The following is a 23,140-nucleotide window of genomic DNA, read 5'->3' as shown; positions in this document are numbered from 1 at the left end:
AGTCTCTATTTTCAATAGAAGGTTGTTTAAAAACTCTGAGCTGACCTTGTAGTATAAAAAAAATAAAAAAGGAAAAGCACCTTCACTGAAACATTGCAGGAACAAAAAGGTCGTTACAATTTAAGTGTCTTAATCTTCGAATAAAAACCAACAATAAATGCCCATAACTGTAAGGTAAAAACAATCACTGGACATGTTCTCTGTGCCTCTTCTCTAATCTAATATAAAATCATACACAGAGCTCATATAACAGGATCAATTACATAAAAGAGGTCTGGCATGAGTATGAACAAATACACACCAACCTTTAACAGTGGCTACAAAAACAGCCCTCTATAACTGGAAAGATAAAAACCATCCTTCAGTAATAGTATCAAACAAGAGGCACCTGAAAACCTTAATAAACACTCATTTAGCAGTATCACCTGGCGTCCTGTGGAAAATAACCCAAGAAATAACTATACATGCACACAAGAAAAATATTTACATTTAATAAGCAACCTCCCGCCTACATTAGTGCCCCAATCTGTAAACTAATCATCTTTTAACAAGGAAGAAAATGTAAAAATCTTTGAACTGCATGTCAGCTACTCACTAACTCTGTTTAGTAACTGTGGTGTTTACTGAGTGCTGTGTGTTTACTACCTAGTAAATGTCATCTGATGACTTCAAATTGTCAGCACTTCTTCCCCAGCTAAAAACACCTATGTGGGTGGATGAGTGGGTGAGTGAGTCAAGTATCACAGAGACAGATTATTTCTCCATTATAGGCAAAAAAATCATTCTAGCGCCAGCAGTAGTAGTAGTACTAGTACATGTTGTTGTGTTTGGGGTGCCAGAGTCAGAATTTGTCAGTCTCTTCTGGATAAATACAGGGCAAAAGGTAGATATGTAAACATCTTTAAACCCTGAGTTAGAGAAACAGTAAATCAACGGGTCCAGCAGGCAGTCGCTGTAAGACAAAACCATGAGGGCGTCGTACACCTGGACAGCTATGTTTTCTGCATCCTGCCAGTTCTTCAGCCGCACAAACAGCAGTGCTGCTCTAGTTATAGTGCAGGGAAGGAAGCAGAAGGAGAAGACAACGACAACAGATGTGACTAAGCACACAGCCCTCCTCAGCTTAGTCTTCTCCCCAACCGTCTTCTTCCTCAGCCGGCTGACAATGCGGACCGTGCAGTAGACGAGGATGATGTAGGGGATGATGATTTGGGAGAAGAAAACAATCTTACAAAAACAAAATAAACAAAAACCCCACTATTAGGTATGACTCGTTACAATAGCCCTATGTGTCACACAGTCAACTTGGATTTCTATACAGACATGGGAAAGTTTATCATGTACACTCCTAACTTAAACACTCTGTCTTCAATCATGGACTAATATTTTGACCCCTTTAAACCCCTCCTTAGCTTCTCCAGCTAACCCCCTGCCTTTTACTTAAGTTATGATGTTAAGTTAGAAATGTAAACGATTCAAATTAATTCTTTCTTTCAAGAATAACTGGTGATTATCTGTTGATTTTTGTTTTTCTAACATTAGTTAACAGTTGTCTGGTCTCTAAGATTTCCAAATATTGTGAAAAGTGTCTATAGAAGCGTTTATCTTTATCTGCACACGTTCCACATCTCATTCCATCACTGGTCCAGACCCTGAAAATCCTGTGTTTATTTCAAAAGTTACATAAACAAAGGAATATTAATAATTAGGACAAAGAGAAAAAAACGTGCTTAATAATAAATGTAAATGATTCATGAAAACTTTTGTTTATACGCTGTCTCCAATTTTTACTTCAGAAAAACTCTAATTCGGTTCTGCCACGCCTGGGTGAGTGTATCTATGTCTTGTGGAAAGGAACTGCCAGTTAGGGAACTGAACTGGATATTGACTGTAATGCCAGCTTTATAGGAAGTTGAAGCAGTTGTGTTAATCCCTGCTGTTCTTCTTAAATGTTCAAATATAAATATTAAAGTTTTTTTGAATCCAAATCCACCCGTTTTCTTTCTGGAGGCTGGAGGCCATCTGATCTGTCAGAGCGAGGCAGCGAACAACCTGTTTTTAGTCAGTTGTCATCAGTATATATTGTTAGGTAACATAAAACAACACTAAATCCAAACAAATACACTGAAACCGTACCTCTCTAAAGGTGTCCGTCACATCATGTAAGAATGTCTCCTTTTCCCGTCCGTGGCTGTTGCAGCACTCAAAGGTTGTGACCATAGTAGGAGTGGTGAGGGGAAGCAAGAGGATCCAGATGACGACAGAAATCTGAGGAGATTTCTTAAACACGTTGACAAAATTTCTCCTTCCAAGATGGACCACATTGAAGTAGCGATCGAGGGACATTGTGATGAGGAAGGCGATGCTGGCTCCTCGATTGAGAAACAGCATGAAGAGCATTATCTTACAAAGCACAGTGTCCTCACTGCGCCTCAAGTTGTGCTGGTAATGATGGATCTTGAAAGGAAGGCAGCCCACCAGCAAGAAATCAGCAACCACAATATTGAACAAGAAGATCGCTTTGTTCTTCCAGAACTTGTATCTAAAAAGGTCATATAACAGTTAATTGTTTCACAGCCAGCGAGTTTGCTTTGTATCAAGAGCGAATGAAGAGGAACAGGAAAAAAATAAACCTAAGCTTATGATGCTGTTTCTGCCATCTACACGACCTCGTCCTCTCCTCGGAGAGCTGAGTAAAATGTTGGACAGTCGCACTCAGACTCGTGTCAGATAAACTCTTCAAAACTCATAGACCAGCGTGGGAACATATGTAGATTTTACTTTGTAGCGACTTGCACGGTCTGCTTTTTTGTTTTGTTTGCACTTCAGTGTAACACTTACAGCTTAGCTTTTTTGTTCTACACTTTCTATTTTAACTTTTCAAGAACAAAATTGGATTCATCTGTCCATTTCAAAGGTTTAATAGAGTTTTGGTAGGTCTTGTTATTTTCATGGCATCTGAATTGGTTGCATCAGAGTGGTCACAGTCTTTTAAAGATAAACTTAAAACCGCTTTCTTCGCCACATCAGTAGCGCAGTTGGTTTACACTTCATTTAGCAAACTTTGCCCCCAGTAACCAGAATCCAGCACAGCTTTCCTCTTGGTTTTTACTAAAACGAGAATAAATGTAAACGAGTAAAAAGATTTCCCGTACCTGAAGATGAAGATGTAGAGAACGGACAGGTTGAGAGGCAGACCCAGTGTAAATTCTCCCACCATTACCCAGGAGAGGACTTGGTATGTAATGTCACTGGGTGTTTTGCAGTGGTCAACTGATCGATTTACAGACATGTTTTGTTGAATCATCATATAAATGGCAAAAAATGTCCACCTTCTATAGCAGATAAAGCTACGGTCAAATTAATATGTCGTATATTGAGAAAGCAAGCATTGCAGTTAAATCCTTTATCCTGGAGGTTGTTGTAGGTTCCTATGATCTCGAATCTTCACCCCTCAGGGACAGATGCTCCTTCTCACTCTCCTTCTAGTTCCTTAAATTGAACAGTCCCCTTAAGAGAGCCTTACAGTGATTGTGGACCTCTGTCAAGGCTGGTTTTTCCATGGCAAAAGATACGGAGGAAGCACACTCTCAATGCAGTGAAGGAGAAAGGAGAAAATGCCCTCTCTTAGCCTCTGTTTATGTGATGCTACCACGCTGGTTACTTGCGAAGAAGTATTTACATTCAGGAGGTGCTGGAGGTGTGGTTTAGGGAGCTCTACTCAACTGACTGAGAAACTAAGCATGAGAGTTACATTTATGAATCTTTCAATCTGCAAACTCTAAATTATTACTGCAAAAAAGGAATCTGACAGTAATTTCGATGTTACAGAGAGAGAGAGAGCTATTTGGAAACTGGTAGTTCAAGGTGGTTTTATCAGCAGACTGGCTAAACTCCTTGTGACATTCAGGGGACTGTCAATATGACAAAATCATGCTTGCACATTTGCAATATTATGTTTGGAGACATTCATGGAAAAAACATGCAAACACATATAAGTTTTACATTGCTATAAAGTGACAGATCAGTGTCTTTAGGTACACAGTTTTAGATTTGAGATTTTTCCTACGTTCAATAACCTGTTATGACAAAGTAATAACATTGTTTATGAATCTTTTTTAAATGTTAAAAAAAAATCATAAACCTGTGTCTTATTGACAGATACATTTGTTTGTCAAAGCCTCATTTGGCAGCAGCTACAGCCTTCTATGTTCAAGGGTTTTCAATCTTTGCACATCTGGATTCAGGCTGTTTGTTCCACTCTTCCTGACACATCTTTTCTTGCATTGCATGGAAAGCCAGTCTGACTGAGCAGCTACTTTATAGTCGCTGGCAGAGTCTGTATTTCAGCTCCATGCCAGCTAATCTAAGTTGGATTAATACTTATCAGTTTTCTTGATTAAACCTACTTTGGTTATGTCAAAGTGAGAGTTTGCCAGGGTCAGAATCAGGTGTTTTTGTTATTTGGTTGAAGGATTACGGGCAGTGCCAACCTATACCTCTATTTTATCAATATGTCACCGGTGCCACAGAAATAATGAGTGAAGGATCAGCTTCATAGCTTGGAAAGTGTGCACGTGATAATTATCTTCAAATGAAATCACCTCTTACTTTGTGCAATCTAATGTTGGAATTCCACATTTGTTTATGATTTCAAGCTTTTTTTTCCGTTTCAAAATGATTAAGACCATTGTGCTTCTGTGATACTGAAAGGTTTTGAAAGGTTCTGCATTCTGACCTGCTAATATTCTAAATGTTGTCTGTGCTGGTGTGCTGGCACACAGCGGGTTAAATGGTATCCACAGGCATGAATATTGTGTTTTTGGATTAGCTTTGTCATAGAGGAGGGATTTTTCCAGGCTGTATTCTTCCTCAGTTCCAGCTGGGATATTCTCCAGACCCAAATGACACTCTACAGGAATGGTATCATCATGAATTCATGCATGTTTGGTTAAGTGTTGTTGAGCATACATATAGGAAAACTGTACAACATGAAAGATACAACAAAAAAGTGAAGGGTTGTGAATACTTTTCAAAGAAATAGTTGTATGATTCATGGGGTGAGGTTGAGCCAGAATACAAGTTTGTCTGAAGATCTGATGAGTTTACACTGCATACATTTTGTTACAGTATATAAGAGGATTCTTTAAGGAAATATTACAGCTTTCTAATACAGACAGGAGTTCATCTTCAAGTACACCTTTGTTTGAACATACTAGAGAATTGCAAGCAGTGGAAAAGTCATGTCTATGCTTTAGGATGAGCATAAAGAGTCTTCTACAACTATGAAAACTCAGAGGAAATCATAGACAAACACTTTGGTCATTCTTACAAAATACTCCTTGCAAAAATCAACCTGAAAATGCATAACAGCGTTTTTGGTAACTAAGTCAACCATGCAATCTTGTCAAAGTCAACATACTTTGCTCTGTTCATGTTAACCGTTAAAGTAACCATTCCTCCTCCTCTCTAAAGCTGCCCTCTGCTGTAAAATACAAGAAAACTAATCATTTCAAACTTCAATATAAATTTGAATCCTATTAAGCCATGCACTGACATCTTTACTTCACTTTACTTAACTGTACTGCTGTGTCATTGTCTGACACAATGTTGCACAAATGAGCTATGCCACATGGTTTCTGCAACAGACACATGAACACAGTTGAGTACGTTTTGTGCTTTATGGCTTGTTGCACGTCTGACTGTAACAGTGCGAATTTTAACCCATTACAGCCATTGCAACGTGACTTTTCTATACCAATAATATGAGTGTATGTCATGGCCCAGCAGGCCTGCCTGAGGATGGTCAGCTGTGACAGTGTTTTTGTTGTTGTTACTCTCTCTCTTTCGCTCCTCCCAGGGTGGGACTCATTATGGGTTCCCACCTTTGGCTCACGCACCTGCAGGACATCTACAGTACCTACCTGCGCCCAATTACCTCTGTGTTCCTGTCACTACTTAAGACAATGAAGCTGTGCTACTCGTCACTGGATAGTTGTGCGACTTGCGTTAGTGTTGCCCCGGCATTTTGCCAACGATCCAACCTGTGCTCTCTTTCCAAATAGACCTCCTGGACCCATCCCTGTTTTACGGGTAAAACAGGGATGGGTTGGTGTGTCTGGCAGATCACGGTGTGTGGCTATAGAGGATTAAGTGTGACGTATTACTGAATATAGTAATACAGTACTTTTATTTAATATAGTACTTTATTTAATTGCATAATTACTACCAGGGAAAAGTAATTTGTTATACTATTTGTTACGTTACTTTTATGTTACTCTGTAAAATAGCTCAAGCACAGTTTGCCATAATCACTATTTAAAAACATAAACCTGAGGCTACAACCCCACAGACTAAAACAATTGCTTAATGAGGTGACACATCTTTAAAATCGTTTTCGTAGTGGAATACAAAGCTGACTGGACAAAGCAAAGATGAAAACCAGAACAAAAAAGCGATCGCCAGGGATTCTGCTTTGGAAACGTGAACAGGAAGAGAGGGAGGCTGCAACCTGACTGCTCATCTGCTTTGTTACCTGTTGAAGTTGAGGGTCTGGCCCCTGGGGTCGGCATTCACTCAATTTTCACTCTGGGTTCTTGGCTAGCTTAGCGTTAGCATGCATCTTGGCAGATGCTTGTAAAGAAACTGAAGTTATCTTAGCAGCATAATGCAGCTGTTTCTGTCCTGGGTGCAGTTTTACACTTCCACTCTAGACTGCGCCATTATTTTTCGCTTCTTAGACGTGAACACAAATCAGGTGATTTACAGTGGGATGCAAAAGTTTGGGCAACCGCTTCCTGTAGGTTCCAATGAGAGTCTGGATTGTGGTTGAAGGTATTTTGGACCATTCCTCTTTACAAAACATCTCTAGTTCATTCAGGTTTGATGGCTTCCGAGCATGGACAGCTCTCTTTAACTCACACCACAGTTTTTCAATAATATTCAGGTCTGGGCTGAGATGGCGGTTCCAGAACGTTGTACTTGTTCCTCTGCATGAATGCCTTAGTGGATTTTGAGCAGTGTTTCCAGAATGAAGCTGGCTTGTCCAAATGTGCTTTGGCGGCTCTGTTTGTGCTGTGGGCGGAGAAAAGGCTTCCTCTGCATCACTCTCGCATACAGCATCTCCTTGTGTAAAGTGCGCCGAATGGTTGAACGATGCACAGCGACTCCATCTGCTGCAAGATGATGTTGTAAGTCTTCGGTGCTGGTCTGTGGGTTGACTCTGACTGTTCTCACCATTCATTGCTTCTGCTTATCCGAGATTTTTCTTGGTCTGTCACTTTGAGCCTTAACTTGAACTGAGCCTGTGGTTTTCCATTTTCTCAGCATGTTCCTAACTGTGAGAACAGACAGCTTAAATCTCTGAGACAGCTTTCTGTGTCCTGCCCCTAAACCATGATGGTGACAATCTCTATTTTCAGGTCATTTGAGAGTTGTTTTGAGACCCCATGTTGCTACTCTTCAGAGAAAATTAAAAGAGGAGGGAAACTTACAATTGACCCCCTTAAATACTCTTTCTCATTACTGGATTCACCTGTGTATGTAGGTCAGGGGTCACTGAGCTTACCAAGTCAATTTGAGTTCCAATAATTAGTTCTAACGGTTTTGGTATCAATAAAATGACAACAGTGCCCAAATTTATGCACCTGCCTGAATTTGTTTAACCAATTATTGCAAACTTTCTGTAAATTCAAAAAACTTCATTTCACTTCTCAAATATCACTGTGTGTGTCTCCTATATCAGCGGTCCCCAACCCCCGGGCCTCGGACAGGTACCGGTCCGTGAGTCGTTTGGTACCGGGCCGCGAGAGTTGAGGCTCAGGTGTGAAATGTATGGTTTTCAGGGTTTTTATCGGTTTTCAGCGTTATTTTGTTATCGTTAACTCTGTTTTCCTGGGTCTTTTCACATGTGTTATGAATAAATCTTCTTTTTTCGGTACCGGTAATAGTTTTATTTTGTTGTATTTATCCGCGACACCTTAAAGGCCGGTCCGTGAAAATATTGTCGGGCATAAATCGGTCCGTGGTGCAAAAAAGGTTGGGGACTGCTGTCCTATATGATATATTTAACTGACGTTTTTTATTGTAACAACCAACGATTTATACAGGAAAATAAGTGTTAACAAGGTTGGCCAAACTTTTACATCCCACTGTGAGTGTGAGTGCAAGAACCGATAAGCGGGACTGAGATCAAGCAGACAATTGGAGCAGGAAGCAGGAATTGGACTACTGGGAACCGATTTTCTGCAAGTACCGGTTCTCGACTCCCATACCTATGGGAAAACTATTGTTTGGTATGGGGAAATTAATTCATATTGTCTTACAGTGTAATTCATTTGCATCGTAGAAATTACCATGTAAATAACCAGGTTAATTTTGCTCTGGATTGCTTCCCTGCACCTTCAGATCGGAGATGGGTTCTGACTGTTTCCCTGTTCTTTGCTATGTTATTTATAAGTTCTTACCAAGATAATGTGAGAGCAGTTTAAAAATAAATATGTTTTAGTGTTACAGCAAGTTGTGAGTATTTTGCAACAGCATTACTCAAGTTAAATAGACAATCAGTAATATTTTGTAATATTTTAATAAAAAACATGCTTCTTCCGTACAGACATGACTCATATCAAAACCACCATCACTATACTCTCCAGAGCAGCTGCTAAAAGAAAGGAGAATAAATAAGAGTTCATATCTTGTATTGATTTATTATCGTGAAATAAAACTAAACTACGGTAAAATTTGATTTGAATGAGCAAATCTCATCTCTCATCCGAGCTCCCTTCTCTCCTCAAACGTGAACAAGACAAAAGATTCTTAAACTCCACACTTGGGGCAGTAATTCATCCCCAAGCTGGAGTGGGCACTTGACCGGGTGAGGACCATGACCTCAGACTTGGAGGTGCTGATTCTCTTTCCTGTCATGTCACCCTCGGCTGCGAGATGCTCCAGTGTGAGCTGGAGGCCACTACCTGATGAAGTTATGAAAATGATTCATTTAACATGTTTGTGGTTCTCACAATAAAAAATACTTACTTGCTTGAATTTTAGGTTTTTTGTGTTATTTTAGGCCAATTGTATAAATACACTATGTTAACATGAAAAAATAACTGTAAATTTAGACGTGAGGTTGTACTGAAAGCAACGATACCACAAACAATGCAAAGAAAACAAATTTTTAAGGGGAAATATAAAGGTAAAATCAAAAGCAGTCAAAAACGGCCAACTATACCCTGGACCCCAAGAGAATGTGGAACAGGGAAAACAAACAGGTCCAAACAATCACAGGATAACAAGATAAATGAAGTAAAACTAAATGCAAAACACAGGGAACAAAAGACTGCCAAAATAAAATGAGGCGTAACAAAGTAAACATCTTACATCAAGACATAAACTAAATAACTTCGAAGAGCATGTGTACAAGAATCCAAAACAGCTGTAACAAACTGCGGTTAAAGGAGCACAGAGAAATATTTGGACAAGCCCGGACCCAGAGGCCTGCTGCTAACATAGCCACCGGTTGACTGTCTGCTTGTGAATTATCTATGCTGTGCAATGATTCCTACATCTCAGTCTGTCTGTATTTTAAGCTAATTTAAAAAAAAAAAAAGATTTCGTTTTATAAATCTCATAGAGTACAGATAATGCAACAAACAGTATTACTTAACCAGGCAACATCTAAATTATAAATCAAACACAATGTTAATACCAGCAGCCTGACACTTTTTAGGTCCCTATCCTACTGCCAAAACAACTGTAACAGATCTGGGTATGGACATGCATGTGGGATCCCAGAGGGTTTTCTCTGTTCTTTGGCACCAAGGCGTTGGCAGCAATTCTGTGGCTTGTGTGGGATGTTGAACGATGTCACTGTGGGTCGAGCTTCTTTCAGTAGATTTTGGGACTGGGAAGAAACCTTGTTGGGTTAGATTTTAATCATGTTCCATGAATCAATAACGAGCATTTTTTGTGGCTAAGCTGAGTGCACTGACCTACTGAGAGGCTACTTACATTTAGGAGTACCTGCCGTGGTGTGCAAACTACTGCTAACAGTTAAAATGAGACAACTTCTTTTCCCTCTCAGTCATTAGTTTGACAACATGTTGGCCGCAAAAATAAAAAAAAAGTGTTTTCATGTCACATGAAAGGAAAAAATTAACTATTTTTTTAAAACAAAATTTATATTTGAAAAAATATTAATGTATGTAGTTATATACAGTAAACAGTAAATGGCATATTTCTCCCTTTTCTGTCTAAAATCTCAATGTCATGTTTTTCCCTCAGATACAGTCTTTCTTATCTTATTTCTTTACATGGTCTCACATTCTTTAGAAATCCCAGTGTCATCTCTGTCAGTAAAAGCTACGTAATGTGTTCTAATTTGATGTCTGCCAAAACTTGTCAGAACTGGTCTTTTTACATGTGTCAACACGCCATAACCACATGTTTGACTGCTTGTATCCCAGCAACCCTTGATCTGTCTCTCTTCTTTTCTTGAGTATAAATTCAAACGTATTTGTGCAAGAAGAGACAAAACGGCCAAGAAAAAGTTTTAATGGTAATAATTATGAATCATTTTGGCAGATTGAGTTTAAAGTTCACCATTAGATACATTACAGTCGTCTTTTGTGGTTCCTAAAGCCTTCCAGAAGTTTTCCATCCGTGCCATCATTTTCAGTCACAAATATACACTGAAAGGCTTTTAGCTCTCCGTTAAGAGTGGAACCAGCAATTTTTTGACACTTTTTACCTCATTAATTAATTAATAGAGCCACTTGTCACAACAGTGACATTCACTCATAACCCCATAGAGGAGCTGTATTTTGGCCTGAATGTGTTTTCACCCACATCTGAACATCATGGAAATGTTTTCTTTTTGTTAATTTAATTAGCTGTTGTATGCAAATATATTAACATATATCCACATATACATGTACACCAAAATTTCTGATGTGCCATCAGCAGAAAATGAAGATTAACATGTTGGTGCAGAAGTAAAAATACACAAAATATTTACAAAATGCCTCATGCAAACAAAAATATAAAATGCCAACTTGTGTTAGTCTTTTTCACAACTTAATTTACTGCTACAATATATCTAGGGTATGAAAACATTCAGAATTTCTAAGAAAACAATAAGTGTCACTTTTTGTGAAGTGATTTAAGTCTGAATAATATAATGTAATTCTTATCCACAAAAAAGGCACGGTTGTATTCATATTTGTGCTGATGGGGAGAATTATGTTGTTGTTTTTTCCTGCATACCAAAAAACCCAAATATTGGCAGCCCCAAAAGGAAAGCTAGCAGGGTGGTAATAATGTTTTTTAACCATCTGGTTCAAAAGGCCAGAAATAAATAATAAGGACTCTGCAAAGATTCCTTTCAAGGAAGGTAAGGACTCCCTCCTACTCTTTTACTCTCTTTTCTTTATGTCCAGAGTGTGTAGTCATCCATCAAAAGGCCATTTTTTTAGTGTGGATTTCTAAATGTACTTTTTAAATGTAAAATGCAGATTGAATGATATGGTAACACAAGAATGAAGCATATTGACTTTGCAGCTGAATTCATTAGGGTCACAGATAAACAAATAATATTTTCAAAATGTCACATTTACACAACTTTCAGACAAGTAAACAAAGTAATCACTGCAGGGTGCTAATATTTATTGCTTCTAACTCTGTCTCCTTATTATTTACATTTTTGCCTTAGCTTATGTATCAATGTCCTCAGTTTGTTTTTTACCCATAACTCAAAAGAATTATTTAACTCAGTTATTACACTTGTAGTTATTCATTATTTTCTTACGACAAAGAACTATAACAAATACTGCTATTCCAAATAAGTGCATAAGTGTTTGTACCTTGCAGTGACTCATTGTTAACCCACAGACGATTTAAATTGTAGATGAAAGCAGGGAGCATAGACTCACCAGATTCCAGCTTATTGACTACTTAAATCAGGGAGGTGTCTATTTACTGACAGACAGTTACACCAGACATACCCTCACTCGGCGCGCTACATCTACTGATGGTGTCATTAAGGTGAGTAATTTCACCCATGTGACTTATATAGAAATGCTGGGATTTCTGGGACTAAGTCAGGGTGAAGATTAGTTCAGGTTGAGTGTATGACTCACGTGTTACATTGTAAGAGTCGTTTGTGGGCGTGGCACTTTGTGAGCAGAGCTTTCAAGGTGGTATCATCAAGGTGTTCCCAACATACCGTAATCCATTTACTAGAAATAATCTCAGGATGAATATATATACATATCTCTATTCACACATCACAAACAGTTCAGTACCGACCAGCCACAATGTTAAAGCCACCTGCCTAAAATTGTGTAGATCCTTCCCATTCCACCATTTGATGATGTGAAGCCAATCAGAAGACACATGACTGAGAGCGAGACTTACTTCTGACTGTGGATAACCTGAATGTCTGCTACATGGCCCAGTATAAGACAAAATAAATATGAATATAAAAAATAATTATTATATTGAACTGTTATGAGCTGGAAATGATCATGTCATGATAATTTCCCTGTATGTACTTTTAAAATGACGTATTAATCACCTGCAGACTGAGGATCCCCTAAATGTTATCTAACAGATGGTGTGAAAAACAAAAACTTGTTTCACTGTTGTGGCTTAGATAAAAGCTGTGTTGGTATAATTTGACAGAAGAACAGATGTGCATACTTTGGCTGGGAGGCATTCTCTTAGAGAAATTTCAAACTTTGACCCCTGTGCTATATCCATAGGGCTGATAAACTAATATATTTTTTCATTTTTTACTTCTGTATATTTGAAAATCTTAAGAAAGTAGGAATTCAAATATATATATGCCTTGTCCTCATAACACATTTTAACCATTGAACCATTTTTTTCAACCTGCGGCTACTATAGAGTGAAACCACACTCTGTATGGGAACTCTCCCTTCTTTGTTTTCATAAACATGAAATGACAGTAGCATTTGTAGTTCTGTTTGACTTTCCTGTTGAGCTGACCTGTGGAGTTTCTTTTACTAAAAATGGGAAGTAATTGGATAGATAAAGTGCTTTGAACTTGGTGCTAGAGAAGCAGTAGACAAGTGGGTCGAGCAGACAGTCTATGTAGGAGAGGACCACGAGGCCATCAAAGGCCACTACAGCTTTGTGCTCGATGTAATCAGGCATATCTTTGACCCGAATGGTAAGCAGAACCATCCTGGCTATGGTGCAGGGGAGGAAACAGAATGAAAAGAGCACCATGACAGCAGTGACCAGAAATACCGCTCTCTTCAGCTTGGTCCTATCCCCGACTGTTTTTTTCCTGAGTCGGTTGACGATGCGCACAGTGCAGTAGAGCAGGATGACAAACGGGATCAGGATCTGAGTAAAGATTACAGTCTCTCTGATGCCATCCACCACATCCTTAGATAGGGGGATAAAAATAAAAGGGAATGTCAGCAGTCTAACCTCTGTTTAAAAATCACTTTGCATGACTGCTGTGGAGGATTCCTAGATTTAAAACAAAATTAAACTCTTATTAAACTGTTATAAGTATTAAGACACAATGACCTTAATTTATGCACGTGTTGTCTACAGTAAGAGAGAATAAGGCATGAAACAAGTAAGCATTACCTTGATCACGGTAGCATTTTCTTTAATGAGGCTGTAAGAGCAGTCAAAGTTTTTGAGCATGGTGGGGATGGTGAGAGGCAGAAGCAGCACCCAGATGAGGACAGAGATCTGTGGAGACTTCTTAAGCGCTTTTAGGGGACTTTTTCGACCAGGGTGCACCACATGAAAATACCGATGGATGGAAGTCGCTGTTAGGAAGGCGATGCTAGCTCCACGGTTTAAAAACAACATGAAAAGCATGGCTTTGCAGACAGCGTCATTGTTACTATTTCTAACTCCCTGGATGAAGGTATAGGCCTTTATGGGCAAGCAGATCAGCAGGAGGATGTCAGCCAAAACCAGGTTGAAGAGGAAGATATTATTTGTGCTGGATTTCCAAAACCTTAGCTTGAAAATAAAGAGGTGGATGACAGATGCATTCAGAGGCAAAGCCAAGATAAAAATCACAATTATTGCGGCTGCATAGAACTTGTACACTTGTATCTCGGCAGCTTCATCGTCTTCAAGAGGTTGTTCAGTTCCATTGGTGCTTTCCATTTTAGCAGTCAAAAAACAAATTGCCTGGGGGTCAGCAAATATTAATTCCAAGCTTGAAAACAGAAACAGATTCTACCCTGGAAGCATAGAGCAAAGCATTGTCTCTAAAGTGAAGAGGAAATCACTTCAAAGATCGAGTTCCATCCTGCAATCAAAACAGAAGAAATCCTGTCAAACAGGTTTCCTCGGTGTCTTTAGTTTTGGTCCTTTTTAAAACTTTAGGTTTCTTCTTTCAGTCCTTGAGTCATTGCTACTTTATGTCCTTTCAGGCGAAAGTCAGTACCAGTTCCAGTTAAATCTGGAAGTAAGTCAGTGTGCAGGTACAGTAGGCATCTCTTTTGTACTGCTGCTCTGCCCCCAGTTTGTAGCTCCTCCTTATTGCATGAGGGGGTGAGTCACCAGCTGTTATTGCACTGTTAGACCAACGGGACTTACATAGACCAAAACTCACTTGTAAAATAGATATAGAATATAGAATACAAACAATTCAAACATCTAACTACGAAGCAAAAGCACCTTTGTTTTTTAATCATGGCATGTAAACAAACTTTCTGTGTAGCCTCGTTAAGCCCTGACAAGGTCTGTGTAACCAAGTTAAAACAAGCACTGATAGCACCAGCTTGACTTTTGACAGCGTGACAGCGGTATGGGGAAACATTGTGGGAACATTTCAGGCTTTTGAGAAAGAATTAACCATCTTGCCTTTGCCAAGCTACTGTGTCACTTAGTTTATCTAGAATGACAGCTGTCAAGCATCTCAGCTCAGAGATTTTTGCGTTTGTATCACTTTTAAAAGTGCAGGCCTCTTATGCAGATGCTAAAAATGCTGCTTGGGGATGTTTGGGGAAAAACACGGGGTGGGGGTGGGTGGGGGGTGTATTGGCCTTAGGCCTCACTTTGCTCTGCATGCCTTCACTGCTTCAGCAAGTCCAAGCATCTCTAAAGAGTTAGATTCTCCCTCCAGGGTCATTGTGAAAACAATACTATTCATGATTTTAACAAGACTGGCTGAAAGACAGTTTTAAATAGTCTTTTAACTTTCTTTTGCTATCTTTAATTTTTCTTTTTGTTTAAAAACATATAAAAAATTAAGGCATAATGTTCTTATGATAAAAGTATCTTGAAAGAGAGAACACTGTCAATAGAGAACTTAGATGTAGATGCTTCTGCTTTTATAAAATATTAAGAGCAATACTGTAAAACCACGTGATCAATGTTTTTTAATCAATATTTGTAGCCTGTCAGACGTTAACCTGCTGTTTCCAGATTTTCAAGCCCACTTTTGAGTCCACTAGCATTCAGTTGTAACGTTGTACTTAAACTAACTAACGTTGATTAGTTTGATTATATTCAATTCAATTGAATTTTATTTATACAGCGCCAAATTACAACAACAGTCGCCTCAGGGTACTTTATATTGTAAGGTAAACCCTACAATAATATATATTGAGAAAACCCCAACAATCATATGACCCCCTATGAGTAAGCACTTTGGCGACAGTGGGAAGGAAAAACTTCCTTTTAACAGGAAGAAACCTCCGGCAAAACCAGGCTCAGGGAGGGGCGGGGCCATCTGCTGCAACCAGTTGGTGTGAGAGAAGGAAGAGAGGACAAAAGATGAGCTGTGGAAGAGAGTCAGAGATTAATAGCAAGTATGATTCAATGCAGAAAGGTCTATTAACACATAGATAGTGAGAAAGGTGACTAAAGAAGAAATACTCAGTGCATGATGGGAATCCCCCAGCAGCCTACACCTATTACAACATAACTAAGGTAGGATTCAGGGTGCCTCTCACACTGTACAAGTCACCGACCTTGGATTTAGCAAAACAGCCCCAGACCATCAAACTTCTTCCTCCATGTTTGACAGTTGATGCCAACACTGTGGAACCATCCCTTTGATACTCGATGGCATTCAAAGATCCTTCGTGGTGAACCGAAGATTTCAAATTATGATTCATCGGTCCAGAATACCTTCTTCTAGTCTTCAGTAGTCCAATGACAGTGTTTCATGGCCCAGGCAAGCCTCTTTGTCTTATTCTGACATCTTAGCAATGGCTTTCTTGCTGCAACTCGTCCTGTCAAACCTGCAGCTCAAAGTCTTCTCCTCACAGTTGAAACTGAGACTTGCTTACCACGACCACTATCAAGGCTGTGCTTGAAATGGTTGTCCTGTGAGTCGCCTATCACGTAAGCCGTTAAACTCTCAGAAACCTGTCCTCTGATTCAACTGTGGCTTTGGGTCTGCCAGACCTGTTCCTGTCACAGTTTGCCCCAGTTTCTGAGTGCTTTTGATTGTGAAGGAAACTCTACTCAGTGACACCTTGACTTTCTTTGCAATTTCTGTGGAAGAAATACCTAAATTTTTTAATGTTATGAGGGTCTTTCTTTCTTCCATTGTTAATTGCCTTTTTCTCACCATTTTTGTAGCATCACACTACTTTCTGCAGTACAATACTGTTCTACTGGTGCTCACGAACATATGGTACCAAGGTGTGTTCCAACACTACTTTTATCCAGGCAGAGTAATCCAGGCAATTTGAAACACCTGTAGGAATTAGTAGCACCAGCTTTTAAGGCTTGGTCAACCACAATTGCTGCAGAACAGCTTTAATTTGTTAACCATTTTGTGTTCCCTGAAAAAGGCCTTTTTCAGAACAGTAAAACCAGAGTTAACCCTGCATGCTGAAGTGGCAACCCCTAACTCTACTCCAGTAAATTTAAGTAAATGTTAATGCTTGGAAAAATTTACTTCTAAAAGTACTTTTATTGCACCATTTTCATTTACTCATGAGCTGCTGTAACATGAATCAAATGGCTGAATTGCCACCTCAGCATGCAGTCAAGTTCAATAGAGCAGCGGTACCGGGGTACTGGTTTCCAAGGTTTTTATCGTTAACTTGGTTTCCCTGGGTCTTTTCCCGTGTTGTAGTTGTGTATCTTATTTTGAAAGAAATATTTATGCATTACCATAGCGTCCAGAGAGCATTAAGGGGCAGAGAGGAGGATGTTACTGTCAATGTTGTTGGTGCATTTCAGGAGGACGCTGCTAATAAAGTTACACAATAACACAGTAAATTTGCATTTATTATTATATTTACAAAATACTTTTTGTCTTGGTCGTATCATTTTATTTTGTTGTATTTATCCGCGACACCTTAAAGGCCGGTCCGTGAAAATATTGTGTAGATTGGGTACATAGCCCCAAGTGCGATAGGAGAAGGATCGTTGAGTGCGAGGGGAACTGACCTGAAAAATAGGATCATGGCCAAGCTTGAAACCTGGATCCCCCGTAGCCGGTTACCAAGATTACGTGAAGTACCCTCAGAAGGTCTGCTAGATGATGTTAATGCAGCACTACGGTTGCAGTAGACGGCCGTAGTGATCGATGTAGCGGTTCCGAATGACAGCAATATCAGGAAGAAGGAACACGAGAAGCTGGAGAAATACCAAGGGCTCAGAGAAGAGCTCGAGAGGATGTGGAGGGTGAAGGTAACGGTGGTCCCCGTGGTAATCGGAGCACTAGGTGCGGTGACTCCCAAGCTGGGCGAGTGGCTCCAGCAGATCCCGGGAATAACATCGGAGATCTCTGTCCAGAAGAGCGCAGTCCTGGGAACAGCTAAGATACTGCGCAGGACCCTCAAGCTCCCAGGCCTCTGGTAGAGGACCCGAGCTTGAAGGATAAACAGGGGCGTGCTGGGTGTTATATATATATATATATATAAACATAAAAACATTGTTATACACTTAAGTAGCTTTTAACAATGCTGCAATTATTAGTTTTTATTGGCATGTAAAATTCTTGGTTAAATGAATGAAACCACACCTGTACATTCTTTACGCCACAAACTATTGATTTGACAGCTATTCTGCAGCATTGCTTAACAAACTGCTTCACATTGGTTAAAGAAACATGTTTCACAACACCAACTCTCCCGCTTGGCTTTTGAAACACCTTGTATGGCCTTTTGATGCATAACAGAGGGGAACCTTGTGAAACTGCAGTATATCTGAGGCATACTTCAATAATTATTTACTATCCTGCATTGATGAAAAGCTAATTTTAGTATTCTTTGAGCAGTGAACCCTGCTCACTCCTTCAGTGTGTGGGTTGGAGAATTGGTACCACTGATGTTACATGGTCGATTGCATTAAGGATCTCTGTACCTCAACAGTTCTTTCACATTAAATTTAGTTTTTCAGTGCAAGAGTTAAAAATATGACAATAATGTGGAAGCTGATAGTTCACTTCCTTTCATTTGGGAAATTACCACTGATGACTAATCCTCATTTTACCTGTCAAAGACCATCTGTTTGTAATTGGTTTTCTGTATTTATTTGAAATAATTGAGTATTGAGATTAAATTACATTCTGGCATTAGTCTGCAGTCTCATCTACTGATGATTACTTTGTGCGTTTTCAGCTGTTGGTACTTAGCTGGACAAGTTGCTGCCTGTCAGACTGGAGATAATTAACATAGCAGCTTTGAAATTTAGTGTAAGTAGGCGTGGTAACAGCAATCCTTATGTGACAGGCAAAGATTTAGTCCAAGCAAACAGCCTCTTGGTATAATAAAATTGTAGCTGTCAGTGATTTTAATAGAGATTTGAAAGATTGCAGATTGCAGGTGAACTTATCCCTAAACACTCAAAATATTATGTCTGGAGGTGCTGTCGCTTCTAAAGCCTCAAAGCTTTGTCAGCCTTAAAGTATTACAAAGCAACAGCTGCTGGTAATTGACTGTTCATGTATTTTCTATCACAGGATCCTGGGAGAACACAAAGCGAGCTTTAACTCTTGACTCATCAGGAAGTCGTCAGAGAGAGGTTTTAAAATCTGAAATATTATTTATCTTTCCTCAAACCACAACATTTTCCAAATATAATAAAAAATTCAAGACTGTTAATAAGTTCATATCTCACATTGCTAAAAACAACATGGTCTGAATCAAAGTGGCACCACAGATGGCAGCCTTGGTACTGCGCTCTCTTGCACTTTCCTTCGTTTTGTTTATATTCCGTACATTTGGTCACTCAGACCACATCACCTTTTTTTTCCAGAGATCAACTGCTAAACATCAGACAGTCATCTCAAAATAGTTTTTATCCTTTTTTCATAAACCTGGAAAGTTTTTTGGAGATTTTAGTCAAGGCACAGCAGCTCTCTGTGGCGCTCGAAGGAGACGCAGACGGAGGACCCGCGCTGGTGCACTGGTGAAATCACGTTGGCATTCCGCACGGCACTCCCCTCCATTCATCTTGCGAATCTCTGCTCTCTTCCAAACAAAGTGGAGGAATTACTGCTTTTAAACCGGGCTAACAAGGACTTTGCACGCTCTGCTGCCCTGTGCTTTACTGAAACCTGGCTCAATGAACGAATCCCAGACGCTGTCTCAAATGTGCCAGGCTTCCAACTTCACCGGGCAGACCGCAAAACGGAGCTCTCAGGGAAAACAAGGGGTGGTGAAGTCTGCTTCTAGATTAACGAAGGTTGGTGTACTGCTGTCACAGTGTTACAGAAATACTCCGGCCCAAACCTGAAAACTTTTTTCATCAACTGCAAACCACTTTATTCACCGTAGGAGTTTTCTTCCTTCATGCTTGTTGGAGTTTACATCCCTCCTCAGGCCAACCCGAACAACGCACTGTGCGAGCTGGCTGACCAGATTACCACCCTGGAAAGAAAATCCCCCAATTCCTTTACAATTGTCCTTGGGGATTTTAACAGAGCAAATCTTTTTTTTTTTTGGCCTGTCCCGTTTGGCTCTTTTGCCATCAGAATTGTTGTCTAAAGGCAAAGAAAGATGCCCAACGGATTTACTTTACCAAACTGACCATCCCAGCCTTGCCGTAATGGTCCATTTGATTCACCTTTTATTGTTTATTTTATTTTCACTTACTGAATACGGGACAGACTTGACTGGGGGAAAGAAGGGGAGAAAGAAAGAGGGAAAGAGAAACAGCTGAGAAGAGGGACGGGGGAGAAGGGCAAAAGACAAAAACCAACAGAACGGGCAGAGAAAAAAAAATGCATATATCAATCACCTGGATCACCTGCTGAGAAAGAAAAAAGAAAGCAAGCAGAAGAGAACAAGAGTAATAGAATAAACAACATCACAATGATATATGGGAATATGACAGTAAATACTAAATGTTAAACATTATTGTGCAGCACATAAGATCAACAGAACACAGTGTGCTTTGAGGTAGGAGCCAAAAAGGGTGTAGTTTGTGGGTGTGATCACCCGTGTGTACACCTGTGAGCATGGACGCGCTTGTTTTTTGTTTTTTTTAAAAGGTTCCTTCATGTAATAATCTGCTAGAGGGTGTGGGGGGACCACAGCCCCGTCCTCCAGGGCGTGAAGCAGGTGTGGAGGAGATCAAAACTCCAGACATCCAGAGGCCCCCAGAACACAAGAGACCAAGGAAGACCAACAGAGGGGCAGCCGCGCCACTGTCCCGGAAAGAGCTGAGGAGAGTCCCAGATGAGGGCTCACTCAGCAGCCGCGGAGCAGAAGCCAGGGGGAGTTGCAGTGACGCGCCCGTGAGCTCCGCCGGCAGCCAGCTGCGCCTGAGTGACCGAGCCCCAGGCCGAGAGGCCGGGGGCACCCCACCTCCGAAGTGGCCCGAGCGAGCCCCAGGCTCCAGGCCCCGATAAGCGGCCGCCAAGGAGTGAGCCGGTGTGTACCCGGACGCCCATCCCCGGACACAAAGAACCACCAACGCACCGATGTCTGAGGGGGTCCGCCACTGGCAGGGGAAGTGGTGGTGGGTGGAGATAGGCCTCCATACCTTGGAGGGCCTAAGATGTCCTCAGAGAGGTGGCGCCTGACACCCAACCTGACATATAGACACAGAAATACAGGCACACACAGATACAAACATCCATTCCCACCCTCATGCTCTCATATACACTTACTCCACACTCAACCAACGTGGAGACAGACATAAAGAGACGCTGTACACACGATCACACTCCCCAAGCGTACTCTACAAACCGGGTCTAGGTGCCCCCGCCCCTGGAGGGGGGAACTGCACCCAGACCCACCTGGGTCTGGGTGCAGATTAACAGAGCAAATCTAAACCACGAACTTCCTAAATATAGACAGCATATAGACTGCCCCACCAGGGACAACATGACACTGGACCACTGTTACACTACATTACAGTTTTTTTCAATCGCTAACAAGCGCCTACCCATACTTCAGATACTTTTTCTAAACTCTTAACACAGACTCACACCTACAAAACACAATTGGCCAAATGGATAATTTTCTTCTCAAAAATACATTTTGTTAAATATATACTAACTCTTCATTTCAAAATAGAACACATCTTTCTCTGCACACACTAACTGTACAAAAACACTATAAATCTGACTCAAAATGAAATTAGTCTGTCAAAGAATAACACTTGTTTTCACCTCACAAGGTACATGCAGTCAATCAAAGTACACCTTGTTTCAAAATACTGGCTATTATTGACATTACAAAAACTGCATAGACTTTTATGTTTCAGTTTTACAGGTATTTGCATGCGAAACATGCAATCCACCATTTTGACACCAGAAATGTCTTGGTTGGTAACTGTATGTCCACATGTACAGTAATGTTCACATTCAAAAGCATTCCAGTAAAAAGCAAACAAGTTTTTGTTTCTCTACTGTTTACTACAGGAGGTACAGTAGAAACACGGTATGATAGGACAGAGAAAGTTTTACAGTATTGCTTACAGTGAACAAAATATCCATGAAACACACAAGAGCATTCTGAACAAAAAAACAACAGCAAAAAGCCAAGATAAAAAGGGGGGAGGGGGGCTAAAAAAAGGCAAAAAATTTGCATCTAATCTCTGCGATCTTCAGGGTTAGGCCACATGTTTTCATCAACATCACATCTGATGTTATCCAAGTCGATGCACCTGGGATAAAACCGCCTGGTATGTCGGATCCACCCTTGGCAATCGTCAATTGTGATGTCCCTGGAGCCAGCATCCATGGCTTCAAGGAGGGACATCTGGTCATGTGGCTGATGGTCATAAACCTTCCACCTCCATGCAGAAAAAAACTCCTCTATGGGGTTGAGGAAAGGTGAATAGGGTGGAAGGAAGAGACTTACCAGTCTTGGGTGGACTTCAAACCATGTTGTTATTGCTTGCGAGTGATGGAAAGCCACATTGTCCCAGGTAATTACAAAGGTCCTCATGTTTTCACCCTCCTGACCCTGCTCTGGAACCAGGCGCTGGTGGAGATCATTGAGAAAGGCAAGCAAGCGCTCTGTATTATAGGGTCCAACCTGACATCTGTGAAGGAGTAATCCTGCATTTGCAATTGCTGCACACATGGTAATGTTTGCCCCTCTCTGTCCTGGCACATCAACTGTGGCCCTTTTTCCAATTACATTTCGTCCACGTCGACGCCTTTTGGCCAGATTGAATCCTGCCTCATCGATGTATATGAATTCATGAGGGGCCTGGTTGGCCTCCAATTCCATAACTCTCTGAAACAAAGTTTATGTAAGTCATGTTATTACTGTATACCATACTGTACTGTAACCTAGTATTGTGTAGGTTACCTACTTGCAAAGTGCAAAGCTTATAGAACTGGACATTGGATTGAATATACACTGTACCTGGACATATTGTCGTCGTAGCTCCTTGACCCTCTCACTGTTCCTCTCAAAGGGAACAGCGTAGAGCTGCTTCATCCGCACTCTGTGTTTGGACAATGTCCGCGTAATGGTTGTGAGGCTGATTCTATCGATATTGTCAAATATCTTATGGTCCGCCACAATTCTAGTTTGAATTTCATGCAGTTTTATTGCATTATTTGCAGTAACCATTTCTACAATGGCAAGCTCCTGATCATTACTGTGGAGCTTTCCTCTTCCCCCAGAGGGTGGAAGACGTTGCATTCTTTAGAAAGACAAAAAATTCAACATATGCATTACTGTATGACCATATTGACATGTCAAGTGAGAATAGA

General features: G+C 40.4%; 2 protein-coding genes across 2 annotated transcripts; both read right to left on the bottom strand.

The window, feature by feature from the left end:
• Positions 1-623: 623 nt before the first annotated feature.
• LOC146558257 (12-(S)-hydroxy-5,8,10,14-eicosatetraenoic acid receptor-like) lies at positions 624-3,292 on the bottom strand. Its single transcript, XM_085247760.1, has 3 exons — positions 3,156-3,292; positions 2,137-2,542; positions 624-1,227 (listed from the first exon to the last, which is right to left on the bottom strand). The coding sequence occupies exons 1-3, from the start codon at positions 3,290-3,292 to the stop codon at positions 754-756; spliced, it is 1,017 nt and encodes a 338-aa protein (XP_085103886.1). The 3' UTR covers positions 624-753.
• Positions 3,293-10,506: 7,214 nt separating this feature from the next.
• Positions 10,507-14,449, bottom strand: gpr31 (G protein-coupled receptor 31). Its single transcript, XM_085246972.1, has 2 exons — positions 13,621-14,449; positions 10,507-13,410 (listed from the first exon to the last, which is right to left on the bottom strand). Exons 1-2 carry the CDS (start codon positions 14,155-14,157, stop codon positions 12,946-12,948), a joined length of 1,002 nt encoding a protein of 333 aa, XP_085103098.1. The 5' UTR covers positions 14,158-14,449; the 3' UTR covers positions 10,507-12,945.
• Positions 14,450-23,140: the final 8,691 nt, after the last annotated feature.

This window comes from Mchenga conophoros, linkage group LG15 (assembly GCF_057382185.1).
Source record: "Mchenga conophoros isolate Kocher_MC1m ecotype Shallow Benthic linkage group LG15, M_conophoros_male_GT1.1, whole genome shotgun sequence".
In the NCBI taxonomy this organism is placed as follows: domain Eukaryota; kingdom Metazoa; phylum Chordata; class Actinopteri; order Cichliformes; family Cichlidae; genus Mchenga; species Mchenga conophoros.
This window is presented reverse-complemented; position numbering and strand designations above follow the sequence as displayed.

Excerpts from the sequence above, each read along its gene's own strand:
- LOC146558257 (XM_085247760.1), bottom strand. The coding sequence starts at position 3,292 with ATGTCTGTAAATCGATCAGTTGACCACTGCAAAACACCCAGTGACATT. Across the intron at positions 2,543-3,155 it reads CTCTACATCTTCATCTTCAG|ATACAAGTTCTGGAAGAACA; the intron begins GTACGGGAAATC and ends TGACCTTTTTAG. Across the intron at positions 1,228-2,136 it reads TGACGGACACCTTTAGAGAG|ATTGTTTTCTTCTCCCAAAT; the intron begins GTACGGTTTCAG and ends TGTTTTTGTAAG.
- gpr31 (XM_085246972.1), bottom strand. The coding sequence starts at position 14,157 with ATGGAAAGCACCAATGGAACTGAACAACCTCTTGAAGACGATGAAGCT. Across the intron at positions 13,411-13,620 it reads AAAATGCTACCGTGATCAAG|GATGTGGTGGATGGCATCAG; the intron begins GTAATGCTTACT and ends CCCCTATCTAAG.